The sequence below is a fragment of the Anarhichas minor genome, unplaced genomic scaffold, assembly GCF_050575085.1.
Source record: "Anarhichas minor isolate MPS153535 unplaced genomic scaffold, ASM5057508v1 ptg000056l, whole genome shotgun sequence".
In the NCBI taxonomy this organism is placed as follows: domain Eukaryota; kingdom Metazoa; phylum Chordata; class Actinopteri; order Perciformes; family Anarhichadidae; genus Anarhichas; species Anarhichas minor.
The window spans coordinates 75,920-95,892 of NW_027466502.1; the positions used below are offsets into that span (position 1 = coordinate 75,920).

Consider the following 19,973-nt stretch of genomic DNA (forward strand, 5'->3'; position numbering starts at 1 on the left):
CCCCGCAACAATAAAAAACCCGTGACGGCAATATCAGAGAAATAACTTCATCATTATTGTTTTACACGTGTTCTCAGGCTGCTGAGGGTTCAACAAATTGTGTTTTTCTCCGCGGAGAGTTTGTGCTGTGAAGTGGAACATCTCGTTCTTTAGGAGAACCTCTTTGCAGGCTGAAAGTTTGTCATCTACAATCTAAAAAGACGGAAATATTTCAGCAGATTTCTGAGAGTTTTGGGTTTTTTAAAGGTGCCGGTTAACCTTTTTTTATTTTGAAAAGCAACAGGATGCCCCCCCAAAACCAGTAGGACGCCAGAAACTCATCAAAATAAAAGACGGGCCACATACCTGTCGGATGCGACGGCTTCCTCCCTCCTTCACGGTATTTATTTTCATGGCTTGACACCTAACTGCCGTCTGACCCCTCCCTCTCCCCCCCTTCCTCTCCCCCCCCCCCCCCCTTTCAACATGGCCGACCACCTCCTCTCTCGCCGCCTTGCCCCCTCGAGGAAATCAGGGCAGGAGAAGAAGAAGTGAGGATTTAGTAAACTCACACCCTCAGGTTCATCCTCATCCCCCACCGAGGACACGACTCGTCCCTCTCTGCAGGTCGGGACGCGCTGAAGCAAGATGGCGGCCGGCGTGGCGACGTGGCTGCCGTTTGCGCGGGCTGCGGCGGTGGGATGGCTGCCGTTGGCCAAGAAGACGATGCCCAAACCTCCCGTGGACAACTCGTCCAAGTCGGATGAGATCCTGTACGTCAACGTCAGCGGGGTCAGGTTTCAGGTGAGTGCTGCGGTCTACTGAGCATGCTCAGAACGACGGAATCATGATCCTTGACCTGCATGACAACTGTTGAAGGATAAAGTAGTAATATAAAGAACGACTTTATTGTGATTCCAGCAGGTTTTGAGGTCCATCATGAACAATAAAGTTCTTCTTCACTACGATATAAAAGTTTTGTATTGATATTGAAGTGTTTATGCCGATTAACTTGATGAACTAAACCTGGAAGCATCAGAAACGACTGTTTGACTCAGAGATTATTTGATGTAATATCCAATGGAAGAATCCCATTGGCTGTTTGTTGAAGGAACTGTTAGGTTCAAGGAACCTCTAGACTGTGGGGAAACTGCATGTAATCCAGCCGCTTACACAAAGAGAACCGGTTTCAATTATAAACAAAGCATTTAATACATCTCATGCTTTACAGTTACACCGAATATGACCTGCTCACCCCAAAAAGCGTTACCACCCACCCAGTGGTACAGGAGCAAGAGAACGGAAGTTCTTTCTCTCCCGCCTTACATAGTTCAAAAAACATCCCATAATGTCCGTAGTTCCTATTGGCTAAATCCAGCTGGCTCCTCCTCTCTCAGCCAGCTAGGACCCCCCTGGCTCGGGTGATGCTCCTTCTGCGTCCGCTGCAATTGCCTGTCTAGAAATCTCTGTCTATCCCTCTGCTACTCTTTACAGTTTAATACATTCAATGACTGTCTTCTATGGCTTAACACTTCTATGGTAAACATTCTATATAAAGATAAAGATTTGCAACTTTTGGCAAAAACTTCACAAGTTTCACAAGCATAGAGCTAAAGGTGCTACAAATTCTACTAAGATACACTTCTAACTACAAATCACTTGTAACTACAAATCCTAAAACACTTCTACAATTATGAATCTTCTAATTATGTATTCCAAGACACTTCTAATTATGATTTCTTAATTATGAATTATTAAACACTATTATAATTTCTTAAAGCACAGTTCTAAACCCAAATTTCCTACAGAACCCAGCTCCATCTAATTCCAGCTCCATTTTGAATCTGAAGCTCCCTGTTTCTTACAGAAATGCTCTCTGGGACTTGTAGTTGACAGTCTTAAACTTTTGCCTTTTTTAAAATGGAGCAGAAAACGTTTGAAGTTATTATAAAGTCAATACCTGTCCGAGTGTTAAAAGAATACGATCACATAAAAATGAAAAGCACTTTAACTTTGCAGAGGTCGGTGCTGCTCCTAACGAGCTGCTGAGAGTTGTAAATACTCGACGTCTCATCAGGCATCGATGTGCATTTAAGAGGAAATAATAACCAAAATGGCTTCACAGCAGAAAAAATAGATGTTGGTGGCTTTTAGGAATCAAACAGCACCTTCAGTACTTTCTGCTGAGGTGGCAGAAAACAAGAAGAAAGTTCCTGTGACTTTGTCCTGATTGTTAAAAACCAAACGCAGCAGCTTGAAGATCTGGTGACATGAATACAAACATACAGTAAAACCCCCCAAAACATATCATCCGAGCATAAAACAGGCCGTACTTCTCCGTTAGTGACGGTTCAACGCCGCCGTCTCTCTCAGCGTCTCAGTCACGGCTGCAAATGGAACTTGTGTTTGAGTTAAAGTGGTAAAGTGGTTAAACTCAAGGGAATGTCTCATATTTGGTCTTTTTCTTTCATAAAAAAAAAGACATATTCTGTATTTATGACCACAAAACAAAACTGCTGCAGTTTTAAAGAAATGAAAATACATGTTGTAATCGTCAAAAAGAAGAAATTCTCCTCTACAGTTTCTGGGTTTCCTCAGCAGACGTTTGGCCTCATTCACCAAAATCCTACAGTTTTACTTAAATGTGTTCTTGATAAAAGTCTACGTCCGTGATGTAAGCAGCTTTTGTAACTTGCTGTTTTCAGACGTATCTGTCACAAATCGTTCACTGATGATAACACTGTTTACATGTCTGAGTACTTCAAGTAGTTGTTAGAAGCTTTAGAAACAGGTCTTAAAAATCTACATTTGAGTAAATATTTAGCAGCTAAATCAAATAGTTTACAAGATATTCAACCTTTCTTTCTTAATAATACATTTAATACTTAACTTGTTTCTTTACAGGATTTGTATAAAGTAAATAAAGTAGTCCATGAATATGAGTTGTCAGATTACAATCCCTGGTTGGTTTATGGCTTTTTGACGGTTAAACTCGTTGTCTTTTTGATTTAGTTTGTCTTCTGGTGTTTTAGAGAATAATGCAACAAAATCACGCCACGATGCTACGCTCGAGTATAAACGAAGCTTCAATCTTCGGCCTCTTGCTTCTTCCATGATGCAGTAGTTGAAGATTGCAGACTGTAGTTTCTATTAATTGTGTTGAGGTTTTACGGTAAGAACCATTCCATCTCCAGAGGTCCAAACACACTGAGACTGAGACCTGTGTCTACTTATTACTAATTCCCACAAAAATAAACACCAAGAAACCCCCCCAAAAACACCCATAACCACTCCAACAATGTATTTGCTATATTTTGTGTCGGTGGAATTAAAGCTTTACCTCTGAGATGGAGTGGAGTAAAAGGATAAAGCTGCATAATATGGGAATACTCAATCTTATACTTAAGTACAGTACTTGAGTCCCCCAACACCTGTGACTAAACTAGCAGCAGATGATTAATGCTAAACATCAGCATTTCTAAAGCCTCTTCACAGCAAGAGGTAAAAACATCTTGTAGAATAGAAAACTTTGGTTGTTGTCCACACTGGTTTGTTTTTGCTGTGAGATTTGTGATTCAGCACTGAACGCCCACACGAGGCCCAGATTTAGAGTCTCAAAAGTAAAACTGTCTGTTCTGTTCTTTCCTCTTTGATTCCTCCAGACATGGAAGAACACTTTGGACCGTTATCCGGAGACGCTGCTGGGTTCTTCGGAGAAGGAGTTTTTCTACAACGAGGACACGCAGGAATACTTCTTCGATCGGGACCCCGAAATGTTCCGGCACATTTTGAACTTTTACCGCACCGGGAAGCTCCACTACCCGAGAAACGAATGCATCCAGGCCTTCGACGAGGAGCTGGCCTTCTACGGCATTGTGCCCGAGATCATCGGGGACTGTTGCATGGAGGTAAACCTCCAGAGGTTAGGTTTAGTCAACAAAACCACCAACAGTTAGGTTTAGTCATCAAAACCACCAACAGTTAGGTTTAGTCATCAAAACCACCAACAGTTAGGTTTAGACAACAAAACCACCAACAGTTAGGTTTAGTCAACAAAACCACCAACAGTTAGATTTAGTCAACAAAACCACCAACATGTAGGTTTAGTCAACAAAACCACCAACAGTTAGGTTTAGACAACAAAACCACCAACAGTTAGGTTTAGTCAACAAAACCACCAACAGTTAGGTTTAGTCAACAAAACCAACAGTTAGGTTTAGACAACAAAACCACCAACAGTTAGGTTTAGACAACAACACCAACAGTTAAGTTTAGTCAACAAAACCACCAACAGTTAGGTTTAGACAACAACACCAACAGTTAGGTTTAGTCAACAAAACCACCAACAGTTAGGTTTAGTCAACAAAACCACCAACAGTTAGGTTTAGACAACAAAACCAACAGTTAGGTTTAGACAACAAAACCACCAACAGTTAGGTTTAGACAACAACACCAACAGTTAAGTTTAGTCAACAAAACCACCAACAGTTAGGTTTAGACAACAACACCAACAGTTAGGTTTAGTCAACAAAACCACCAACATTTAGGTTTAGTCAACAAAACCACCAACAGTTAGGTTTAGACAACAAAACCACCAACAGTTAGGTTTAGTCAACAAAACCACCAACAGTTAGATTTAGTCAACAAAACCACCAACAGTTAGGTTTAGACAACAAAACCACCAACAGTTAGGTTTAGTCAACAAAACCACCAACAGTTAGGTTTAGTCAACAAAACCACCAACAGTTAGGTTTAGTCATCAAAACCACCAACAGTTAGGTTTAGTCATCAAAACCACCAACAGTTAGGTTTAGTCAACAAAACCACCAACAGTTAGGTTTAGTCAACAAAACCACCAACAGTTAGGTTTAGACAACAAAACCACCAACAGTTAGGTTTAGTCATCAAAACCACCAACAGTTAGGTTTAGTCAACAAAACCACCAACAGTTAGGTTTAGTCAACAAAACCACCAACAGTTAGGTTTAGACAACAAAACCACCAACAGTTAGGTTTAGTCAACAGAACCACCAACAGTTAGGTTTAGACAACAAAACCACCAACAGTTAGGTTTAGACAACAACACCAACAGTTAGGTTTAGTCAACAAAACCAACAGTTAGGTTTAGACAGCAAAACCAACAGTTAGGTTTCGACAACAAAACCACCAACAGTTAGGTTTAGACAGCAAAACCAACAGTTAGGTTTAGACAACAAAACCACCAACAGTTAGGTTTAGTCAACAAAACCAACAGTTAGGTTTAGTCAGCAAAACCAACAGTTAGGTTTAGTCAGCAAAACCAACAGTTAGGTTTAGACAACAAAACCACCAACAGTTAGGTTTAGTCAACAAAACCAACAGTTAGGTTTAGTCAGCAAAACCAACAGTTAGGTTTAGTCAGCAAAACCAACAGTTAGGTTTAGACAACAAAACCACCAACAGTTAGGTTTAGACAACAAAACCAACAGTTAGGTTTAGTCAGCAAAACCAACAGTTAGGTTTAGTCAGCAAAACCAACAGTTAGGTTTAGTCAGCAAAACCAACAGTTAGGTTTAGACAACAAAACCAACAGTTAGGTTTAGTCAGCAAAACCAACAGTTAGGTTTAGTCAGCAAAACCAACAGTTAGGTTTAGTCAGCAAAACCAACAGTTAGGTTTAGTCAGCAAAACCAACAGTTAGGTTTAGACAGCAAAACCAACAGTTAGGTTTAGATAGCAAAACCAACAGTTAGGTTTAGACAACAAAACCACCAACAGTTAGGTTTAGTCAACAAAACCAACAGTTAGGTTTAGACAGCAAAACCAACAGTTAGGTTTAGACAACAAAACCAACAGTTAGGTTTAGACAGCAAAACCAACAGTTAGGTTTAGTCAACAAAACCAACAGTTAGGTTTAGTCAACAAAACCAACAGTTAGGTTTAGACAGCAAAACCAACAGTTAGGTTTAGTCAGCAAAACCAACAGTTAGGTTTAGACAACAAAACCAACAGTTAGGTTTAGACAACAAAACCAACAGTTAGGTTTAGACAGCAAAACCAACAGTTAGGTTTAGACAACAAAACCACCAACAGTTAGGTTTAGACAACAAAACCAACAGTTAGGTTTAGTCAGCAAAACCAACAGTTAGGTTTAGTCAACAAAACCACCAACAAAACATTCAGATTATAACTTTTATAACACCCGCCTCTTTCCTAGTGTACTTCAGTGGATACTGTGACCTTTGACCTTTCATGTCTTCCTAATGTCTCTTGGAGAAGAGCTTTGTCAGCTCAATGACTGCTGTGTAAAAACAACTAACCAGACTCCATTGTAAGTCAGGTTTCAGCTGCATACTCCAGCTTTCTTTCTGTAAGTGATTTCTTTATCGAGCCTCCAGAGCTCTTCATGTTTGTCAGCTCAGCATATCGTCTTCAGAGGCTCTTATGTCTTTATGTCTTTGTCTTTAAAGCTGACCCGTCTCATGGTTCAGTGTTTCCTCACATTCCTTCATTCTGTTAACAAATTTAATTCTCATTTCACTCGCTCAACTCTTCGCCCACAGTTTCTCTGTAGAAACAGTCCACATGCTTTTTATTTTTATTCTTCTGGTAAATTTCACAGATTCTGCTGTTTTTCTGATGCTTCTCTCTGCTCTTAAATTACAGCATTTGGCTCAACATCTGGGTTTTTGGGGCAAAAAAGTTTGGGAAAGAAATTTAACTTCCTGCAGATCAGTTTCTTAGTCGCAGTGAAAGTCGCTGGCTGCTGCAGGACTTTCATTTATGTATCACTATAGTTATCTGGCTTGTTTTGTTCAGGCAGCAACTTGTTAGTTTATTAGTACCTGTGTGTTGGCTGCTGGCTGTGGGTCAAAGTGTGATGTTTTTACAGCATTAGCTCACTATGTTTAGAGCCAAAAGGGAAGAAAAGAAACAGTTAACCTTACTTAAGAAACTCAGTCGGCATAATATAATGTTAGTATTGTATGTTTCTGCAAAAAAAAAATGTATATGGTTCATGTCAATATTTCTACTTGAATATCAACGTTACAGTGTCTAAACTTTTGGCGTTTTGACAGCTCTGATAGGTCAGTGTTTGCTCGTTAGCATCAGAATCTATAAACTGTGCTGCGTTGATAAATCCGTGGAGCTGAAGCAGCCAACGTATGTGTATTGTTTCCTGTTGGATCTATAAAGTACACATTCTAGTTCAGAGAATATTTCACGGGGACAGTTCATGGGACGGTCTGCTGGTCTATTACCTAACCCTACTGCCTACTAATACCATATGCACTAAGAAGACATACTATACAGTGACTTTTTCATAACCTTTTTGCACACACTATTTTATGACTTTTTATAACTTTCTTTGACCTTTTTTAGACATGCTATACTATACTCCAGAGTCCACGTTTTGTCTTAGCCCGGTACATTCTGAATAATAGCATTTAAACGTGGCGTTAGTTGATTGTAAACGACTAGATAATGTGGATTCACTTTGAGACATAAATGACGTCTCCTTTGTTAACTTGGTAGGTAGAGAATCCTCTCTAAATGAAATCCCTGCTTTTGTAGCAGGACTTTGGTCTCTGACTTGATTTAATGTTGACACGCTCACGTTGGCCAAACTAAGTCTTGAATCATTACAGATAAATCGTGTCATCTTCATCTTCCACTTCCTCTTCCTATTTTTGTGTGAAGGAATACCGAGACAGGAAAAAGGAGAACCAGGAGCGTCTAGCGGAGGACACGGAGGCCAACGAGGGGATGGACGCCCCCCTCCCCCCTAACAGCACCTCCAGGGAGCGCCTCTGGCGGGCCTTCGAGAACCCCCACACCTCCACCATGGCGCTGGTCTTTTACTACGTCACCGGCTTCTTCATCGCCGTCTCCGTCATCGCCAACGTGGTGGAGACGGTGCCCTGCCGGCCCCCGAAGGGCAGCGTCAGGGACCTCCCCTGCGGGGAGAAATACCATCTGGCCTTCTTCTGCATGGACACGGCCTGCGTGCTCATCTTCACCTTCGAGTACCTGATGCGCCTCTTCGCCGCGCCGAGCCGCTGCAAGTTCATGCGCTCGGTGATGTCGGTGATCGACGTGGTGGCCATCATGCCGTACTACATCGGCCTGGTGATGCCCGAGAACGAGGACGTGAGCGGCGCCTTCGTCACGCTGCGCGTTTTCCGCGTCTTCCGCATCTTCAAGTTCTCACGTCACTCTGCGGGTCTGAGGATTTTGGGCTACACGCTGAAGAGCTGCGCCTCCGAGCTGGGCTTCCTGCTCTTCTCCCTCACCATGGCCATCATCATCTTCGCCACCGTCATGTTCTACGCCGAGAAGGGCACCGCGGGCTCCACCTTCACCTCCATCCCGGCCTCCTTCTGGTACACCATCGTCACCATGACCACACTCGGGTGAGTTGACGCCACTTTCCCTTTTTTTGTTTCTTTTTCTTTTTCCGCCCGGCTGCTGTGATGCTCAAACAGATATGTTCTTTATGTTGCCACCGACCTTGTGTTTTGTGATATTATGTCATTATTATTGGTTACGGAGACGAGTTTTAACAGTCTGTTTCCACCATGAGAAGAGAGGAAGTGTGAAACATATTATGTGTGTGCATGTGTGTGTGTGTGTGTGTGTGTGTGTGTGTGTGTGTGTGTGTGCATGTGTGTGTGTGTGTGTGTGTGTGTGTGTGTGTTTGCCTCCCACGCATTGCTTCTCGAGTTTGGTTGTGTATCTTCACTCTGCTGGCGCCCACACACACACACACACACACTGCTGCCGTGTGGATGGAGTGTGTGTGTATGTGTGTGTGAGTGTGTGTGTGAGATGATAATGATGATGATGATGATGATGATGATGATGATGATGGTGGTGTGTTCACCCTGCAGCTCTGATCTATTATCTGCTGTTCAAAGAGCCTTTTGGAAACTTCAGAAATAGAGAATGAGTCAGTGAAACGACCATAAGCTTCCACCGTATCGCTCTCAACACACACACACACACACACACACACATACACACACACACACACACTCTATATGACTCTACCCTCCTACCTGTGTGTGAATGGAGATCCAGTGAGTTTCAGTGAATGACTCAGAGTTGAGATCTATTGAATGAACAAAATCAGATTTGTGTTTTATTTAGTAACTGTTTCCTGTTCACTGAGAGGACAGACCGGTACCTGATTGGACCATTTTGGTGATGTCAATAATCAATAATCCATAGAATCTATGGTAAATACATAATAATAATCCTCTGTTAGGACACTTCACTGACTGGAGATTGGAGGCTTTTATTCTGAAAGGCTCCATCCTAATCTCCTCTCCTCTCCTCTCAGTCTTCAGGTCCATTAGTTATCAGCAGGCCAACCTCTAAATGGATTCTCCAGGCTTTTACATTACGTATTACGTATTTATCGGTAGAACGTGTGATTAGTGGTGTTTGGTGTTGTTCGGGAGGATGGCGTCCTCCGAGACGCCACGCCCGTCAATCCGGCAGGGAGTCCGGGTAGTTCCACCGGATAGCAGCGTGTCAGTAGAGGAGGTGCTGCTGGCTGTCGGAGAGCAGGTGGGACATGACAAACTCTCCTTTGCATCTCGGATGAATAAAGCTGTGGTTGTGTTCGTGGCGAGCGAAGCTTATGTCCACAACCTGATAGAGAGCGGCGTGTTGATCAGGGACAGCTTCGTGCAGGTCTCTCCGCTCTCAGTGCCCTCTACGCGGATCACCGTGTCCGGTGTTCCGCCGTTTATACCGAACGAGCTGTTAGAAAATGAGCTGCGCAGGTTTGGAAAGTTTGCCAGCGGATTTAAAACAGTCAGTTTGGGGTGTAAGGATCCCAAACTGAAGCACGTGCTGTCTCTTAGGCGGCAGGTCTTCATGTTCCTGGAGTCACCTACACAAACACTGGAGGTGTCCTTCAGGGTTAAACACGGGGAGGGTTCATACATGGTGTACGCTAGCTCGGGACAGATCAAATGCTTTGAGTGTGGAGATGTAGGACACAAACGCTTCGCGTGTCCGCACAAGCAGCAGAGAAGCGCGGAGGCGGAGCCTCCGGCCGCGGAGCCTCCCGCTGGTGCCGCGGCGGCTCCCGCCGGTGCGGTCGGCGGAGCTTCTTCGTCTTCTGCTGATAACAACAATGTCGATAAGGAGGATCAGGGCCAGTCTTACAACCAGCAGGTTTCTGTGGTGGCGCAGAACCTCACTACATCAGGTACCGAAGCACCACCACAGTTGGTAGAAGTCTGTGAAGAGGCAGCTACAGGTTCAGCAGGTGGAGATCTCACCATACCCTTAGATGAAGCACAGAGTGTAGGGTCTGTGTCCAACAGCCAGCTGTCTTGTGAAGGAGAGGACATGGAGTATGAGAGTGAATCAGATGTTGCATCTAATTCTGAAACGTGCATTAAAGGCACTGATCTGTATTCACTAGAGGAAATAAACTCGTTTTTGGATGTAACTTACAATAGATCTGCAAAAGTGAGTGATTATTTCCCTGACATTGAGAAGTTCATAAGATCTGTTGGGGTGGCGCAGAGAAAGGTGGGTTTGGACCTTCTAGATGGAAAAAAGCACTTCCGCCTAAAGAAACGCATCACAATCTTGAGGAAAGTAAGGAAAAGTAAAAGGGTTCAAAAAACTAAGACAGTTTAACATGATCATGTGTCACACGGGGTTTTCCACTTTCCACTGCTTACTTCTTATCTTGTATTACCTCCTTCCATCCTCTGACCTTTCTATGCAGAGCTTCAATTTAGGCTCTTTAAACATCAATGGTGGGCGGGACGGGCATGAAAGAGCATTAATACAGGAAGTTGTAAATCAAAAAAGGTTGGACATCCTCTTTTTGCAAGAAACTCACACCATTCCATCAGATGAAGTAGACTGGGGTTTATGGTGGGAGGGCTCATGCACCCTGAGCCACGGCACCAATCTTAGTGCCGGGGTAGCCGTGCTGTTTAGAACAGCAGCTAATGCAACCGTCCTGTCTGTCACTGAGGTGGTGAAGGGTCGTTTGCTGATGGTGAGGGCAGAGATAGAGAGCTCGCTTTACTGCTTAGTGAACATATATGCACCGAATCAGGGGTCAGAAAGAGCACGCTTCTTCACTACGCTGCAAAACGAACTGCAGAGCTGCCATCAGGAGCAACTGATCATCGGAGGGGATTTTAACTGTACTCTAGACTTCACCATAGACCGGAATAGTGAGGAACCACACCCACAGTCAGTTCAGAGTCTCCACAACGTCATCACACACTTAGATCTGTTGGACACGTGGAGAATAAAACACCCACTAATTAGACAGTACACATGGGTTAGAGTCAGCAACAACAGGATTAGTGCAGCCAGGCTGGACAGAATTTACATCTCTCGCAGTCTCAGTTCCAGACTGAAGAACAGCACAATCAGTCCAGTTGGGTTCTCTGATCACCACCTCGTCAGTTTAGGCTTGATAACCTCACCAGGTGAAAGGGTTAGCTCCTACTGGCATTTTAATAATAAACTTCTACAGGACAGCACTTTTTGTCAGAGCTTTGGGGTTCTTTGGCAGCAGTGGAAAGCTGAAAAAGTTCGTTTCAGTTCTCTGAAACAGTGGTGGGAGGTCGGAAAAGCACAGATCCGTGTGTTCTGCCAGCAGTACAACTCAAACGCCACCGCTATAATCAAGTCTGCTGTTAAAGACCTTGAAGCCAACATAAAGATCATTGAGGAGGGCTTCCAGAGAGACCCAGATCCCGGTGTGGGCCAACTGCTGAAGGAGAGGAGGTTGGAGTTGAGCTCCTTCCTGCAAGAGAGAGTGAAAGGAGCTCTGGTCAGGTCCCGTTTCCTCAAGTTGAAGGACATGGATGCCCCAAGCTCGTTTTTCTTCAACCTGGAGAGATCGGTGGCGCAGAGGAAGCGGATGACCTGTCTGAAGCTCCCAGGAGGCAGGATAACCACTGACCAGAGGGAGATGAGGACCCATGCCGTGGGCTTCTACGCTGCTCTTTTTGGGGAAGAGCAATCCTGTACGGAGAGCAGTAGGGAGCTCCTGGAGGGTCTTCCCCAGCTCAGTCCAGCAGAGAGGGCTATGCTGGACGGAGAGCTGACGCTGGAGGAGCTGACGGTTGCAGTGAACCAGATGGCTTCAGGAAAGACTCCGGGAATCGACGGTCTCTCCTCGGATTTCTTTAAGAAATTCTGGAACATTATCGGTTCTGACTTACACTCTGTTTTGATGGAATGTTTTAAAACAGGATCACTTCCTGTTTCATGCCAGCGGGCAGTTCTCTCTCTGCTGCCCAAGAAGGGCGACTTGGCCCTTCTTAAGAACTGGAGACCAGTGGCCCTGCTTTGCACAGACTATAAGGTGCTTTCCAGAGCCTTATCTAACAGACTAAGAGACTACCTGGAAGTGGTTGTAAATAGCGACCAAACGTACTGTATCCCAGATAGAACAGTTATGGACAATATCTTTCTCATCCGTGATGTGCTTGATGTATGTAAATTCCACAATGTAGATGTTGGTATTGTCTCACTAGACCAGGAGAAGGCTTTCGACAGGGTGGGTCATGCATATCTGTTTTCTGCACTCAGGGCTTTTGGGCTTGGTGATGGGTTCTTGGCTTGGGTGGGTTTGCTGTACAGGGGTGCTGAATGTATGGTAAAAATGGGAGCTGGCCTGAGTCGACCGATCCCTGTACGGCGAGGGATAAGGCAGGGTTGTCCTATCTCAGGGCAACTATACAGCCTCGCTTTTGAGCCTCTGTTGTGCAGGCTGAGAAGTCGGCTCAGTGGTCTGTCACTGCCTGGGTCCTCCAGTCTTTGTAGTCCCCTCGCTGTGTCTGCGTATGCTGATGATGTAAACATCTTCATTAGGGACCAGGGAGATGTTCTATGTCTGCAGGATGCTTTGTCTCTTTATGAGAGGGCTTCATCTGCACGGGTGAACTGGGAAAAATCTGAAGCTTTATTGGTGGGACAGTGGAGACATCAGACGGTGCCTCATCTGCCTGGAGGTCTTCAGTGGGGAAAAGAAGGTCTAAAAGTGCTGGGTGTGTTTTTGGGCTCTGAGGTTTTTGAGAAAAAGAACTGGGAGGGAGTTAAGGAGAAGGTGTGTGCTCGGTTCTCTAGGTGGAGATGGTTACTACCCCAGTTGTCATATAGGGGAAGAGTTCTGGTTGCTAATAACTTGGATGCCTCGACTCTGTGGCACAGACGCATCGCTCTGACGCCACCTGGAGGCCTCATAGCAGAGATACAGAGGTCTGTCGTGGACTTCTTCTGGTCCGGCCGGCACTGGGTTCGTGCAGCAGCTCTCTATCTGCCTGTGGCAGAGGGGGGGCAGGGTCTCATCGATATCCAGTCCAGGATCGCCTCTTTCAGACTCCGGACTGCACAGAAGCTGCTCTATGGCTGTGGCCCCAGCTGGATGGACACGGCTCGACTGCTGCTGAGGAGAGCTGGGCGGTTGGGATATGATAAGCAGCTCTTTCTCCTACAACCTGAGGAAGTGGACTTGGCCGGGCTGACGCCGTTCTACGGCTCTGTTCTGCAGGCGTGGCAGATTTTTAACATTTCACGTAAAGCTGATGAGACTCCGGGTGTGTGGCTGCTGGAGGAACCTTTGTTCTTCAACAGCTTCATTAGAACCCAAACGCTGCAGTCTGCCAGCCTGAGAACGCGTCTGAGAGAAGCCGGCTGCACTAAACTGGGACATTTGGTGAAGATGTCATTAACAGCAGCATCTATGGTCACCTTCAGGCAGAACACTAACATCACGTCTGTCAGGTTGACCAATAGAATAGTGGAGGAGGTCTGTGCCGCCCTGCCACAACGCCTGAGAGCAGTTGCAGGAAACTGTACTCTGTCTGACCAATGGGATGAAGAGAGTGAGTACACCCCCCCCACTCTGCTCATTGCCCCAGCGGTGGGGGACTGGCAGGGGGGAGGAAACAAGCTGCTGACGTTCACAACCCCTCACCTGGACAAGTTTCAGGCAGCAGAGAAAAAAGCTATCTATGAAATCTGTGTAAAGGTTGTGAACCTCCGCTCTCTGGCAGGGTTGACAAGAGTCGAGGTGGACCGAGTTCTTTGGCCCAGGTTCTTCCCCGAGCGGCAGCTGGAGGTGCATGTACAAGCTGCCCGTTGAAAAACGGACAGCAGACCTCCAGTGGAGGGTTGTACATGGAGCTATAGCCACCAACAGATACCGGGCACACCTGGATCCACAAATTGGGGAGGAGTGTTATTTCTGCGGTCAGACTGAGACCCTGGAACACTTGTTTGTTCAGTGTTCTCGGCTCTCAGCACTCTTTGAATGGTTAAAAAGATGGTTTCAGGGTCTTGGACAGGTGCTTTCTTTCATGTTGTTCATCTTCGGTCCAAAATACTGCTCAAAACAGAAGGCTGTCCACACAATGGTAAACTTTTTATCTGGTTCTGCCAAGTTGGCCATCTGGTTGACACGGAAGAATCGGGCTCAGGGTGCCGGTAGTGAAGATCCGGTGAAAGTTATGGAGGGACTGTTGAAAGCCCGACTCAGGGTGGAACACACCTACTACCAGACAGTGGACGATTTACAGGCCTTCAGGGACAGATGGACTACTGGGAGCATTTTATGCTCAGTGGGTGCTGGTGGAGAGCTGGTGGTGAACTTCTGAACATATTGATCATTGAAATTGATTGTTTATTTGTTCTTTTATGCTTTATTTTGGTTATTTGTTTTATTTTATTGATTTTCTGATTATTAAGTGATGATTTAGAGTGTTTCTGTTTTTCACTGCAATAGTGAAATAAAGGGACTTTAAAAACCAAAAAAACCTCTCCTCCCCTCTCTCCTCTCCTTTCCTCTCCTCTCTCCTCTCCTCTCTTTTTCTGACTGAATTGTTCGTCACACATGATGTGTTCAAGGGCTGACGCAAAGATGGAAATCTGACGATTAAGACAGCTTTTACATCTTCTGACTGTGATAAACATCGTGTTGGCGATTGTTTAAAGAAAACATGCTTTTTATTCCCGCCGGCGGGTTTTAGGGTTCAGAGACTTTAGTTACTTCATGATTGATAATCTTTAACTATCTCGTCAGGGTCTAAAATATATTAAACAGAAACAGGTTTGTCTCATCACACTTTCTTGTTTCACTAAGGCGGACTGTAATCAGAGCAGCACATCTGTGTTACAACATGTGAGGACATGTAAATGACATCGTCTCTGCATTCAATCTGGATCTGAAACTCTGGAAAGATTTAAGCAGTTTTTTCTTATTGTTATGAACAAAAATGACCTTAAAACCCAGACGTTTTCACACATTATCAATTTAAAGAAATAGTTGTTTCAGTGTGGACATTTTAAACTTAACTTAAACAAACTAATAAATCACTTTAAATCACTTTGAAACTGATAAAAACATGAAGGTCCTTTCAAGGTTTCCTCTGGTTTTATTGTCTGTTATGTTTATTATAGGGTCGTGATGGAGAAACATTGTAACTTCTGTCCATCTTAAACCACTCCTCCTCCTCCTCCTCCTCCTCCTCCTCCTCCTCCTCCGCGTGTCCCATTTGTTTCTCTGTGTTCGCTCTGATATCGTTGTTTTTCATCGTGCTGCTCTTTATTGCTTTGCTCCCGTGTTTTTTTATCGCTGAACAAATAATCTGTAAGTGAAATCATGAACCTGCTGCAGCTCCTCCAGAAGTAATATAAGATCTGTGAGTGTGAGAGGAAACCTGATCTGGAGCTCTGCAGACTGTTCGTGTCTGGACTGAAGAAGAAGATCCTCTTCCTCCTTCAGGAACTCTGATTATTAAGAATAGCTCTTTCAGTAGAACATCTCTCACTAACGAGCTGGAATGATCTCACATGATCTCCAGTTGAGTAAAGATTAATTAAACTCCTCCTCCCTTCATGTCCACCTGTTGCTTTATATCTTCTGAACATCTGATGTGTTTCAGGACACAACATACTTCCTTTCCTATCCCCTTCAGCATAGGAAACACTGGGCCCTCCTTTACCAAAGCAAAGAAGATAATGCCGACCCACAATCCCTTGTGAAATGTGTATAGATGTTTTACATTAACACATACTTAACTACTGGACATCTCCGTGGTCAACTCAGCAGACACTTACATGTTAGTGCACCTATATGCTGAAATTCACGGTAAACGCATTTAAACGGCACAGATCGGGAGCGAGCGAAGGACTTTGAAAGTTAGCGGAAAGATTAACGTGAGACAACATCCGGTTTTCAGAATAAGATGCCAACAAAGTATGAATTATATTCACATTAAGTATAAAACATGCTACCTGCATCTCGCGAGTTAAAGGGAAAATACACCTAAATTGTGGGTAAAGTGTCTTTATTCTTTGATCGCTGGGTCACCTTCATCACCTCTGAGTTACAGCATCATAGTGATGAAGAGTAGAGCTGCATCACATGCTCTGACTGTCATGAAGACACAACACACACATGTAGATGAAAGGTGTGAAACATGTTGTTCCTGTTGCACAGCAGTGGAACGTTTCACACACAGTCACACACTGAGCACAGATAGTGAAGAGATAGAACTGCTGCTGTGTGAAGAGAATACTGCTGCTAACAACAACCTGATGTGTTTAAAGTGTTTACACACAATGTTATTCACCTTTAGTTCATAGAGCAGCACTTTAAAATAAAAGTGCACAATACACTACTTTTCATTTCATTATTGAACTTTGCCATAACAATGAGATTAATTGCGATTAATTGCAAAAAATCCATGCGATTAATCGCGATTGAAAATTTGAATCGTTGCCCAGCACTAGTTATAATGTGTGCAATAGTTTACTATGTTATCTCTTCTCAGCTACAATATATAATTCATTAACTTATTATTTCATAATACACAAACTAATGAAGAAATAACATAAAATACAGTCAAATAACTTTTAACTAAAGTTATTAATGTAACCAAGTGGAACTGACGGGGTGACACTATTGGGTCCGGCGGACCAGTAATGAGGTGCACGGGCCTGATTAGGTGAAAAGATGCACCTGCTGGCAATTCGCGGCCGTTGTCTTTCTCTCCGCCGTCACGAGCGGCTGTGTGTGACTCTGCTCTGTCTCCGCCGCCACAAGCGGGGGTCCCGAGTCCAACTACTTCCTCTCCCACAACAAGCATAGACGCAGCGTGACGCCGCATGAGAAGTTGCGTCGTTGGCGCAGTGTCTGGGAGGCATCCGTTACGGAGGGGACAGCGTGTGTTCGGGGGAGGTTGACTCGGGTAAATATATTTAGAGTGGAAGGGTTTTTCTTTATGGATGTCGTATGTTGGGAAATTGGGTATAATTAAGAAAGATGTAATGTGTGGTTTTTAGAGCTTCCTGAGCAGCTTCCAATGGTAGCTGAGGGGGAATCCCAGTGGGGGTGGCTGGGTTATTCGGTGGGTGGAATTACAATCTTTTTGGGTTTGTTTTCTGTTTATTGGCAGTTGTTTGTGATTACTTATGTTTTTGTTTTCATTTCTTTTCTAGTTAGTGGGACGCTGCCTTGGTTTGTTGTTTTGTTTGTTTTGCTTTAAATTGTTTGAGGCCGATCTTAGTGCACGGTCTGTGAACTCCTCCTGCCCGCTAAACCAGCTGTCACTGGTTGCTTCACACAGTTAGATTGGTATTAATAAAAGATTTATATTTTTATAACACTGCTTCCTGTGTGGACGTGCCTTTACGGTGTTTTGAATCGGATTTCTGTGGTAACGGGGTGCTACATTAATTAAATGTATTAATGATGGTTAAAGTGTTACCACAAAGTGACCTGCAGCTCAAATCTATTTCCAACAACAGATGAAAACTAATAATGAACTCAAACATTTTGATTTCCATGATTCTAATGTTGAAATTTAACAGCCAGACAATCAGATAAACTCTGAGTTTATTAAAAATCATTAATCTGAAGATAGTTTGATCTTTAATCTCGTCCTCTTCTTCACCGTGAGACTGAATGAGCCTATCAGACCAACTTTACCACCCGTCTGTTCACTTTGAGCTGCTGCAGAGCACTTTAGCATCAACATTATTTATAAGAACAAGGGGGGAAGCAGCCATTTCCTCTGAGGAACAGGATGTATATGAGCCGGAGAGTGAGAGTAACCGGCTTATAAAACGGCCTGGATGGAATTATAGAGTGTCCCAATGCTGTTAATGTTTTAATAGAGAGGAGAGAGAGGAATCAGAAGAATCTAATCAAAGACACGGAGTTTATCTCCTCCATTTCCTCCAGCTGACACAAAATGGCTGCTGTGGGCCCCTCAGGCCCTGAGATGCCTGTTAGAGAGATTTTATTGTCATTGCACAGATACCATTACTCATGAGGGCTCCTCCTTATCAGTACAGTTTAGCAGTCTGGTCTCCTCCAGCACTCGTAGCTACACCTAAAAATAATGTTCTGTTATTCGTAACAAAATCATTCCGTATGTTGTCCACGTAATCTTTAACGAGGAAGGATAAAGAGAACAAAATCACATACGGGGCATGAGTGGAGGTGGATGGGTCCAACAAACAGAGATCTTTACTTCAGAAGACTGTTGATTGCTCAACCTAACTAAGTAGTTTAGTTGTCTAAACCTAACTAAGTAGTTTAGTTGTCTAAACCTAACTAAGTAGTTTAGTTGTCTAAACCTAACTAAGTAGTTTAGTTGTCTAAACCTAACTAAGTAGTTTAGTTGTCTAAACCTAACTAAGTAGTTTAGTTGTCTAAACCTAAGTAGTTTAGTTGTCTAAACCTAAGTAGTTTAGTTGTCTAAACCTAAGTAGTTTAGTTGTCTAAACCTAAGTAGTTTAGTTGTCTAAACCTAAGTAGTTTAGTTGTCTAAACCTAAGTAGTTTAGTTGTCTAAACCTAAGTAGTTTAGTTGTCTAAACCTAAGTAGTTTAGTTGTCTAAACCTAAGTAGTTTAGTTGTCTAAACCTAAGTAGTTTAGTTGTCTAAACCTAAGTAGTTTAGTTGTCTAAACCTAAGTAGTTTAGTTGTCTAAACCTAAGTAGTTTAGTTGTCTAAACCTAAGTAGTTTAGTTGTCTAAACCTAAGTAGTTTAGTTGTCTAAACCTAAGTAGTTTAGTTGTCTAAACCTAAGTAGTTTAGTTGTCTAAACCTAAGTAGTTTAGTTGTCTAAACCTAAGTAGTTTAGTTGTCTAAACCTAACTAAGTAGTTTAGTTGTCTAAACCTAACTAAGTAGTTTAGTTGTCTAAACCTAACTAAGTAGTTTAGTTGTCTAAACCTAACTAGTTTAGTTGTCTAAACCTAACTAGTTTAGTTGTCTAAACCTAACTAGTTTAGTTGTCTAAACCTAACTAGTTTAGTTGTCTAAACCTAACTAGTTTAGTTGTCTAAACCTAACTAGTTTAGTTGTCTAAACCTAACTAGTTTAGTTGTCTAAACCTAACTAGTTTAGTTGTCTAAACCTAAGTAGTTTAGTTGTCTAAACCTAACTAGTTTAGTTGTCTAAACCTAACTAGTTTAGTTGTCTAAACCTAAGTAGTTTAGTTGTCTAAACCTAAGTAGTTTAGTTGTCTAAACCTAAGTAGTTTAGTTGTCTAAACCTAAGTAGTTTAGTTGTCTAAACCTAAGTAGTTTAGTTGTCTAAACCTAAGTAGTTTAGTTGTCTAAACCTAAGTAGTTTAGTTGTCTAAACCTAAGTAGTTTAGTTGTCTAAACCTAACTAAGTAGTTTAGTTGTCTAAACCTAACTAAGTAGTTTAGTTGTCTAAACCTAACTAAGTAGTTTAGTTGTCTAAACCTAACTAAGTAGTTTAGTTGTCTAAACCTAACTAAGTAGTTTAGTTGTCTAAACCTAACTAAGTAGTTTAGTTGTCTAAACCTAACTAAGTAGTTTAGTTGTCTAAACCTAACTAAGTAGTTTAGTTGTCTAAACCTAACTAGTTTAGTTGTCTAAACCTAACTAGTTTAGTTGTCTAAACCTAACTAGTTTAGTTGTCTAAACCTAACTAGTTTAGTTGTCTAAACCTAACTAGTTTAGTTGTCTAAACCTAACTAGGT

At 43.1% G+C, this 19,973-nt stretch overlaps 1 protein-coding gene across 1 annotated transcript in view; it reads left to right on the forward strand.

Annotated features, from left to right (window-relative positions):
• Positions 1-627: 627 nt before the first annotated feature.
• Positions 628-19,973, forward strand: part of kcnd1 (potassium voltage-gated channel, Shal-related subfamily, member 1) — a 44,665-nt gene continuing 25,319 nt past the window's right edge. The window contains exons 1-3 of the mRNA XM_076076373.1: positions 628-783; positions 3,642-3,887; positions 7,659-8,371. Of these exons, the coding sequence (XP_075932488.1) occupies positions 628-783; positions 3,642-3,887; positions 7,659-8,371 (1,115 nt within the window). The remainder of the gene's footprint in view (positions 784-3,641; positions 3,888-7,658; positions 8,372-19,973) is intronic.